Source organism: Nannospalax galili, unplaced genomic scaffold (genome assembly GCF_000622305.1).
Source record: "Nannospalax galili isolate Female #2095 unplaced genomic scaffold, S.galili_v1.0 scaffold259, whole genome shotgun sequence".
Classification (NCBI taxonomy): Eukaryota; Metazoa; Chordata; class Mammalia; order Rodentia; family Spalacidae; genus Nannospalax; species Nannospalax galili.
Window position 1 is genome coordinate 368,867 of NW_008344750.1, and position 10,655 is coordinate 379,521.

The 10,655-nt window shown below is 41.8% G+C and overlaps 1 protein-coding gene across 3 annotated transcripts in view; it reads right to left on the reverse strand.

The window, feature by feature from the left end:
• Positions 1–4,183: 4,183 nt before the first annotated feature.
• The window catches only part of Slc5a1 (solute carrier family 5 member 1), an 81,957-nt gene continuing 75,485 nt past the window's right edge, over positions 4,184–10,655 (reverse strand). Inside the window, exons 10-12 of one of the 3 annotated variants that reach the window (XM_029567324.1) lie at positions 6,669–6,777; positions 5,957–5,970; positions 4,225–4,742 (exon numbers count right to left, since the gene is read on the reverse strand). In XM_029567324.1, coding sequence (XP_029423184.1) covers positions 4,539–4,742; positions 5,957–5,970; positions 6,669–6,777 — 327 coding nt within the window. In that variant the 3' untranslated portion in view covers positions 4,225–4,538. Of the gene's footprint in view, positions 4,763–5,956; positions 5,971–6,668; positions 6,778–10,655 lie in introns of all 3 variants that reach the window. The other 2 variants (XM_008840989.1, XM_008840990.2) reach the window with 2 other exon arrangements.

The window sequence follows — 10,655 nt, forward strand, 5'->3', positions numbered from 1 at the left end:
GTTTGTTGTTTCTTTAATTTTTCATTGAATTTTTGTGTTTTCCATACATAAAATCATCTTTGTACCCCCTTCCCTCCTCCCCTTTGGTACCCTCCCAGAGACACCCCATTGGAGTTCATATAGTTTATCATTTTTATTAAGGCCTACTATGTAAAGTTAGTGTCCTGAGATGACCCTCAGTACAAGTTCATCCACCAGGGTTTACTCAGCCTATCTAGAGTCTCTCCCTTCCAGAAGAGCAGCTCTTCCTCACCCAGCAGTAGTCAGCTGCCAATAATTCTCCAACTAAGATTGGGACTTACTGTTCATTTCCACAGTTCTGTGCTGCGTTTTTGTCTGCCTAAGTTTCCATAGGTGTTGTGCATGCTGACACCATTGCTGTTGGTTTGCATGAGAAGGGTCCCAGGTGCCTGCAGGACTATTTCCATATGGTCATGCCCCTCCTCCCTGGCTCTTACAATCTTTCCACCCCCTCTTCCACAATGGTCCCTGAGCCCTGGGTGGGTTTTTTGGTCTTTTTGAGACAGGGACTCCCTGTAGCTCCAGCTGGCCTTTAATTCACTGTGTTGACCAAGCTGGCCTTGAACTCACATATCTCCAACTGCCTCTCCCTCCCAAGTTCTGGGATTAAAGGCATATACCACCATGCCTTAGGACTGGTAGTTTCAAGAGGAGATATATTGTCTCAGTTTTTCATGTTACTTGTGTTTTTGCACTGGGATCTGCCCATCTGGACATGGATTATTAGTTAAGTGGTGTTGTTAATTCAATTCACCTTTCTTCTTTCAGTGGAAATGTTCACAGTATTCAGAACAGAGTAGGATGTAGTAAGGTTGAGATGATGTTTTCTTCTTTCAGACTCATGTTTAGAGCATGGACCCTATTTCTAACCTCTCCTGAGAGCTGATTATTGTCTGTAACAATAGTCACTATCCAGCAGTAAACCAACCATGAAAAAACAGCAATAGTACTGTGTGTGTTAATATATTAGTTATTCTGAATATAAAAGCAAAGAAGGAGGCCGGGTGTGGTGGTGCACGCCTTTAATCCCAGCACTCAGGAGGCAGAAGCAGGCGGATCTCTGTGAGTTCAAGGCCAGCCTGGTCTACATAGTGAGCTCCAGGACAGCTGGAGCTACAGGGAGACCCTGTCTCAAAAAGACCAAAAAAAGAAAAAAAGCAAAGAAGGAAAAATCACACTGGGATTAGTGATTAATATTGGGTTACTAAATGGGAAGTAAAATGGGGGACATACATACAATGGGGAATGGTTGAGGGGGAAAAAGAAAATCTGGGGAAGAGGTAGATGTGGGAGTTTTGGTTGAAGGTAGACTGAAAGGAGAGGAGTTAAAAGAGGCACTCAGGGCTGGAGAGATGGCTCAGCAGTTAAGAACACTGATTGTTCTTGCAGAAGACCCAGGTTCAAATCCCAGCACCCACATGGCAGCTAACAACTGTCTGTAACTCCAGTTCTAGGGGATCCGACAGCCTCTTCTGTCCTCTGCAGGCATTGCACGACACAGTGCACTTACCTACACACAGGCAATAACACATACATATAAAATAAAAATAATAAATATTTAAAAAGAGGTACTCAGATAATGTAGAACAGTCTAATCTCCCCGGAGACTGAGTGAGAGACCCTGAGTGCTAGTTGAACCTAGAATCACCTGGAAGAAAACCTCAGTTGAGGAATTTTCTTGATCTGGTTGGCTTGTAGGCATGACTGTGGGAGATGGTCCTGATTGTTAACTGAGGTGGGAAGACCCACCCTGAATGGGGACCCACACCATTCATGGGCTGGGCTCTGAACTATATAAGAGTAAAGAGAACTAGCCAAGAGCCAGCAGGCAGGCAGCATGGGAGCATTGGCTGCTCTCTGCTCTTGACTCCTGTGTGATGTGAGCAGCTGCTTAAGTTCCTGCCTTGACATCCCTGAAGAGATGGACTGTAACCTGGACTTGTGAGCCAAATAAATCCTTTTTCCCTCATGTTTTTTTATCAGGGTATTTGTCACAGCAACAGAAATAAAACTAGAACCTGTAAACCAGGGCAGCCTATGTTCTCTGGGAGAGGTAAAAGAAAGAGAAGGGTACTGAATAATGAAAAAGAAAGGAATGAGCAGTGGAGGACTAGGCTGGCCTCGAACACTCAGAGATCCACCTGCCTCTGCCTTCGGAGTTCTGGGATTGAAGGCGTGCGCCACCATACCTGGTTGGCTATACTTTTTTCAATTGTCAAAACTGCTATAGTCTATTCAACTTTCTTGACCTCCTGGCTTCCTCATTCATCTGAATGCTAATCACAATTAGGTTCAGTATTTACCCATAATTTCAAGATGTTAGAATTTTAGTGGGTTTTGGTGGTGATGGTGGGTTTGGGGGGTTTGTTTTTTGTTTTGGGGTTTTTTTGGGGGGGGGACAGGGTCTCCCTGTAGCCCCAACTGGCCTGGAACTCACTATGTAGACCAGGCTGGCCTTGAACTCACAGAGATCTGCCTGCCTCTGCCTCCCAAGTGCTGGGACTACAGGCATGTGCCACCACACCCGGCTCATGTTTTTATTTTTATCAACATCATACATTTTTACTGATGGACTATAATGCAGCTTAATGTAAAATTTGTATGGTGCATTTCATGTCTGTCTCCCATCCCCTTTTCAAAATGTCTTCTCCATACCACAGGAAGTAAATAGATCCTATAAAGTACCAAGGTCCCCATTTTCCAAAGGGGAAAATACACAGTTGAGACAAAATAATTTATTACAATATATACAGTAAATCATTGGCAGACCCAGGAATTAAATCCAAGACAATCTAGGTATTTTACACTGTTATTTCATCCCCACACTTTCAATCCTTTCCTTTTCTCCTTTCAAGACTCAAAACACACCACAAACTCCACCCAAGACTGAGTGTTCTGTGTACTGTTAGCCATGTGAAATTCCCTACCTTTCCCTCTTCTCAGCCTAGCTTAAGGAAAATGAGAAAATGCAAATGATCCTCTCCAGATTTTTCTTCTGCAATAACAAGTCATCCATGTATACTTTGAGCCTCAGCTATTTTCTAAGCTAATTTGAAATCATTCCACATTAACATGTTGATTTCCTAACTTCAGTAGGATCACATTGCAATATGAGGCTTAAAAATAATTTTCAATTAATTTTAAATTAAATGAAAATAATTTTCCTTTAGAAAATTATCTCAACATGAACTATCCTTCTTTCAGCTAAAACTGTTGAGCACTTAGAACTGAGATCATCTACTTTAACCTTTGCCAGTGGATGATCACCAATAAAGATGCCTGGAAAAGGAACAGTTATGGCCATGTAAATACCTGGGGAGGAGCATCTCAAGCTAACTATCTCAGTGTTTCCTGGGTGAGTGCACTATATTGAGATGACAGATGTCCCTACAGGTACATTTGCTCTGTCATGTCACGTGGTGTCAACTTCTAAGTCCTTATCATATGTCAACATCAGCACCATGAGGCAGAGCAGCCTCTAGGAAATGCATTCCAGTTTATTAAAGGCACCAGAGGTATACTTTGTGCAGCCACAAAAAATAAAATAAAATAAAGCTAAGTAACTATCTGTTGATAATGCCATAGAATTCATTTAGTCGATAAGTATCTTTGAGTGGCTGAGATTCCAGGCATAGTGAATGCCAAAATGAGTAAAATTACAAATGCAGGGGACATATAATGGACATTTTTTTTTAAAAAAAAACCAGAAAAATTCTCTGGACTCAAGATTATCTGCTCCTCCAAGTGGTCCTGAGTCCCTTCCTTTTGGGAAAGTACAGCCTTCTTGAAGCTTCCACTTTAAAGAACAAATGCCCAGGACAGAGTCCCCATCCTCCACTTCTGTGCATTCATCAGTTTATCAGATTGCTTTTCTTTCCACTAGGAAAAACTTGAGATGAATGTGATGATGGGGGAAAGGGTTTCTCTTTAAAAAAAAAAAAAAATGATAAGGAAGGGGAGGTGAGTAAGAAAATGGCAGGAACCAGACTACATTCGGGGGTTTTTTGTGTTTGTTTGATTGTTTTGATACAGGGTATCCCTGTAGCCCCAGCTAGCCTGGAACTGTGGAGACCAGGCTGGCTTAGATCTCACAGAGATCTGCCTGCCTCCGCTTCCAGAGTGCGGGAACTAAAGGTGTGCGCCATCACACTCCACTTCAGACTACAATTTTAAAACATTAGTTTAAGGATTATAAACAACATTGACATGCTGAATGTCCCTGAAACATGCTGATACCAGACAACACCAGGCTTCTGTTTTTTAGCCTGGCTTTTTTTTAATCTAACTGACAACTTTTCTTCTGCAGCTCTAACATACACAGATAACTGTATCACAACTGGCTTCAAATACATAAGTTAACAGCAAAATAATTATTTTCTTCAGCTAGCCTATAATCATACATATTTTATCCCAATGGGTAAAGTTTACAACTGGCCGGTTTCCCTTTTCCACCACAGAGTAAGTTTAAAGGGAATGGAAGATTCCAGCTTTGCCAAGTCTATAGCAGAAGGCAGGATTCAGGCAAAATATGCATAGCAAAAGACAGCCACCGCCAGCAGGATAATGCCGTTGATGTTCACCACTATCCTCCACAAAGGCTTCTCAGAGGTGTCTGTCAGCTTCTGCTTCAGGGCCTCCTCCTCTTCCTTAGTCAGTTTGGGTCCCTTATCCTGGTCCAGCCCACAAAATAGGTCATATGCCCTCCTGAAGCATCCTTTCTTCTGCTGAGGAACTTCTGTGTCTGGGGAAAGGCATAAAAGGAATATTGGATATAAAAGGTGAGGGGACTAGAAACAGCTTCCAAGGGGATACAGAATACCACAAAGCATTAACCCTTCTGTAGAAACTTCCCAATTTTCTTGTTTTTAGGAATGGGAATGGTACACATTCAAATGAATTAAGTATAAGAAAATGTTATTCATTGGATTCTACATCTTCACATTCATCTGGTCTGAGTTCTGTCTCTTCCAGAACCAGTGAAAAGGCATTTTTATGTCAAATAGTCAGGTAAAATAACAGGTTATGAGGAGAGGTATGTTAACAATGGGCTGGCAATTGGCACATAAAAAATACAGTGCCTAGCACTCAGGAGGCAGAGGCAGGCGGATCTCTGTGAGTTCAAGGCCAGCCTGGTCTACATAGTGAGTTCCAGGACAGCTGGGGCTACAGGGAGACCCTGTCTCAAAAAGACCAAAAAAAAAAAAAAAATACAGTAAACCCACTTCTGAAATACACAACCTACATCTGCCTGCTGTATCACTGGAAAGCAATGAGGCTGGAGGGATCAGAAAAGAACTGGCTACATCTGCCAATTCTAAGACTTCACAACAGAAGCATTAGGTGGTAAGGCTTGCTCTGAATAGATCCTGACATAGAACAACAGTTATCAGTACTTTCTTGAACTGAAGACCTGCATGTTAGCACTGCTAAATAAACCGTACAACTGACCCTGACACTCAAAGTGGAAGCCTATCCAGGGAACAGATTGCCTTCTTTGAGTTCAGTTGTGGCAGTGGAGGCAGCCAGATAGTTTCAAATCCCAGCTTCATTGCTCGCTAGGTATGAGATCAAGTCCACTATTATTTTAGCACAGTGTTCAAAGGTCACCTTCTCGAACTTCCCAGTTTTCACAAGTCACAAGACTATTTTGTTTTATTTTGGTTTGGTTTGGTTTGGAAGGACAGGGTATCATTATATAGTTCACTGGCCTCCCAAATGCTGGGATTGCAATTATGTGTCACCATACCTAGCTTCCACACATTTTTAGAGTCATGGAATCACGGAACTAGAAAGAACTTTAGGGATCAAGTGCATACTTGTATCAGAACTGTAAAGTGAAGTGATACTATCAAGCAGTCTGTAGGCACTTCACGAATTAAGCATCGAGTGCATCCAGAGCTAGACTCCAGAACATTTCTGATGCCAGATTCATGACTTTTTCTGCTTCATCTGGTGCTGTTCCTCAGAAAGAATGCTGGGCCCTCCATTCCAGTACCAGAAAAAGTGCATTAAGTTGAAAGCCCATATTTCTGCATGCCATACACCTGCATTCTCCATGTGTACACCTCTTCCAGGTAAAGAGAAAGAGCTGCAACACTGAAGTTAATGAAAGCATCAACTTAAGGGGTTAGCCTTGGGCTACAGTAGGGTAGCTCAGGGTTAGAGTGTTTTCCTTGCCTGTGCTAAGCTCTCAACTCAATCCCCAGAACCGAAAAAAAAATCATAAGGGGTAAACCCATGGCCATTAAGCATCCTTTTAAGCTTCCAGAGAAATGTGATTTTCTAAATCTAATATGGAAAAACATAAGATCCCAAAAACCTCTGTCCCATACTCCCAGTGTCATAGAAATGAACACAGCTTTGGTTCCATCACTTTCTCAATTCACAGGCTATGTCAGCCAGGCTCTGGCTTTTCTCCTGTTCCTCACTATGCCCCAAATCAAAGCAGGGTAAAAATTTCTTCACACCGATTCACTGAGCTCTGCAGAACACGAGGGGTAAGGCAGCTGAACGGCTTTAATGAACTTCCAACTCAGGCTTCACCTCTGTTCCTCACTCCCTTCTAGAGAAGAAACATGGGCTTTGGTAAAGGCATTTAATGAAGGCTTACTGCTATAGGAAGAATGTTTTATGGTTTGGGAAATCACCTATTTCAATGGTATCCTTGGGGGGCTCCTCCTGGTTGTCCTCCTCTTCAGCATCCAGGTCAATACGCTCTTCTTTGCTGTTGCGTAGGCTCCAACACAGACGATACAGCTGTGGAGAGCACAGAACAGATTATCAGAAAGATCCAAATAGTGTTTTGGACCAAGAAGCTGAGAAAGCAAAGAAATATGCACCAAGAACCAACAAAACACAGATAGCTGTTCCCACCATGGCATTATCTAAATGTATCAGGAACACAAATATAGATCATACACATGTACACACGAGTCATTATGATGTATACATATTTGGAAGCTGAGAGACTGCCTCAACTCTGCCCCAAATGGGACATCTGTATTACCCCTTCCAAGGCTCAGGGAACATTGCAGAAGAGAGGGCGGAAAGAACACAAAAGCTAGAGATTGGGAAGGAGTGCTGTGAAACGGTGTCTTCTGGAAATGGCCTGATCACTCATGCACTCACTGCCACTGTGGTTACATGCACAAGACCTGCACAAGACTGGGCCAGTCACCAGTTCCTTGTGCACTGGAGAGGAGCTCATGAAACCCCACCTCTCATTGAGAGACCATCGGCAGAAAATGGGGAAGGGGGTGTCATTTCCTTCAGTAGTATAGCCACTGATAATTTCCACTCTTCATCATGCTTATGCAAGCAAGTACAACTAAACTCCATGGATGAAAAAAATAATATCAAAGTAGGAGAGAGCTTATTGGACAGAAGAAGTTTCAGTGGGAGAGATGGAGGATGAAAGATGGAGGATGAAAGTGACCAAACTTTAGCATATATATATATATATGAAACTTTTAAAGAATTAAAAATGAAAGTAAAATAACAGTAAATAATAAAATATAAAAAAATTTAAACATAAAAATAAAAGGCAAAGTGAAATAAAAGTATAATAAATTCATAAATACTGGGCCAGTGAGATGGCTTGGCATGTAACGGCACCTGGTGTCAAACATAATGGCCTGGGTTTGATTTCCAGGACCAATAAAGTAGAAAAGAACCAACTTATGTAAGCTGTCCTCTGATTGCCACATGTTCTATGGCATGTGTGTGCCATACACATGTGCACACACACACAAAATACATAAATGAAATAAAAATGTTTTTAAATTCAAAATATCACAAAAAAATAGACTGCCTCAAATAGAAATGTTTGTGAATAAATTCTTTTTTCACATGATAAAGTAATGTGTTCCCTTAGCATGGCTACTAGGAAGCAAAACTAAAGAGTCATTTGTCCAGACCAGCATTATAAGATCATATTTTTTAACTATGTCACATTATAAGAATAAATGTAGGACTAGAGAGATAGCTCAGCAGTTAAGAGCACTGGTTGCTCTTGCAGAAGACCTGGGTTTGATTCCTTGCACCCACATGGCAGCTAACAACCGTCCATAACTCTAGTTCCAGGAAATCCAACACCCTCTTCTGACCTCCGCAGGCATTTCATTGTCATGCAATCAAGACACGGGTGCACTTACACAAATGCAGGCAATACACTCATTAAATAAAAAATAATAAAAAAATAAATGTGAGCCATGTCAAAATAGGGTAGAATGTGGGCAGTTTCTATTGAGAAGTTTGGAATGTGAACCAGAAACTCAAAGAAATGTGAAAAACAACTCAATATGTTCATCTCAACCAGGACTTCTGGTAAATACCTTGCTTTAGCACAGAGCTAAATATGTTTGAAGCTTCACTACTTCCAAAGACTGGGCTGGAGAGATGGCTCAGTGATTAAGAGCACTGGCTGCTCTTGCAGAAGAAATGGGTTCAATTCCCAGCACCCACATGGCAGCTAACGACCATCCATAACTCCAGTTTAAAAATACTTCCAGTAGCGGCTGGGATCTCAGCAGACCAGACCACCAGTGAGTGCCGGGTTCTGGCCTCCCTCTGGCATAGGGGCTGAGAATACAGGGGACTGCCTGAGTTCAGGGGATCCAATACCTCTTCTGACCCCCATGGGCACTATACACACGTGTGCACTTACCTACATGCAGGCAATACACTCACACACATAAAAAATAAAAATAATAAATAAAATATTTTTTTAAAAATACTTCCAGTAGCGGCTGGGATCTCAGCAGACCAGACCACCAGTGAGTGCCGGGTTCTGGCCTCCCTCTGGCATAGGGGCTGAGAATACAGGGGACTGCCTGAGAGTACCTGGGTCCTGCCTCCACATGGTGCTATCAAAATACATGAAAGCAAATCCTGACTCCATCACTCTAGAGTCCAGCCTTGGCAGACAAAAGAAAAATGAGGAGGAACCCAATAGAGGGATGCTTTTGGAAGCCCTTGTCAAGAAATTCCAATGGACTCTCATATGAACATTTGAAAATTGTCCTGTTCTGACTTTTTTCTAGTTCCCTGTCTAGAACTTGTAATGCTAATTACTCTTGCCTTTACTTCTCCTTCACATCTCCTATTCATGATTCAAGGACTTTCTTTTCCCCCTAGAGATAATTTGTGAGTCTTTTAGATAGACCCACTGAAGGGATACCCCAATTGCATCACCCTGCATCCCTGTTCAGCATGGAAGAAGCCAGAGCCATCTGCATCCTGATTCCCTATTGACAATTTGGGTATCCTCTTCAGAGGACGGTGTGATAAGAATAGGAGGTAGGAATCAGCTAGGCAGTTAGGGTAAAAAGACTCCAAAGAAAAGTAGCCAGTTTCTTGGCTAAAACTCACAATGTCCTTGGGCCTCTTAGCAACATACTCCATTACCAAGGCCAAAAATGTCAAAAATATTTGGGAGCTTTTATCTAATCCTTAAATGATCTTAAGATTACCTCTTCTGAGGGAGGAATGTTAGAGTAGCCAAAAGCCCCATAAAAAAATAAATAAATAAAAGAAGAAGAAAGAGTACATGAAGTTATCAGAAAAAAAGTGCTGGGGAGATATGGGAGGAGTTGGAGGGGAGGGAGTGGGCATGGATTTGATCAAAACACCTTATGTGCATGTATGAAATTTTCAATAAATTATTTTTTTAAAATACTTCCAAAGATAGATTCAGGTAAAGAGTTGATATAACATTTTTTAATCCTATAATAGAACCAGCTAATAGACACCATGGTGGTTCTGCAGCTATAAAAGCAGGTTTTGTGTCACATGAAGGTTTGTCACCACTCTTGAAAATTTGACAGAGAGGTTAAAGTTCTCTTAGGGATTCCATAGTTCTTCGTATCTGTGTTTCCTTGAACAAAGTGTTAACAGCTCTTTAAATGATAAGTGGGGTTAGTTTCTAGCTCTGTTCCCTTACAAACCCAAGAAAAGTAGAGTGCCATTAGAGTTGGATTCCAGACTATTCTGCTTATAGTAAAATGGGCCTGTGATTGTCATCTTTTTCTCAGGCTGTGAAAGAACTCTGAACAAACTGAGACATATAAAGCTAACCAAGTGTTCTACAATTTTTGAAGTTTTGAAGCATTGATATTGTGCTATGTTGTGAACATCTCCAAAACTGACCTTGAAACTAAGTGCCATTGTGGTGCTATTGAGAGTGGCTTTTTCATTACATTAGAAGTGAGTCATCTAAGTGCCTCTAAATTAATATTGTTATCATGGGAGAACTGTTCTGGTAAAAATGCTGAAGTCTGACCTCTGTTCCCTCTCCCTCTCTTACCCCCTCATACAGCTTCTACCATGATACCGTCCACCATGTTATGATGTCACTCTCTAGCCACAGCCCCTCAACCCTGGAGTGCCAAGCCACCATAACTGGGAGTAAATAAATAAACTTGTATAATTTACCGAGTCTGTGGTATTCCACAATAGCAGCAGTAAACAAGCTAAAACATATTGTTAAGCCAGACATGGTGGCACACGCCTTTAATCCCAGCACTCGGGAGGCAGAAGCTAGTGGATCTCTGTGAGTTCAAGCCCAGCCTGGTCTACATAGTAAGTTCCAGGACAGCTGGGGCTACAGGGAGACCCTATCTCAAAAAGACCAAAAA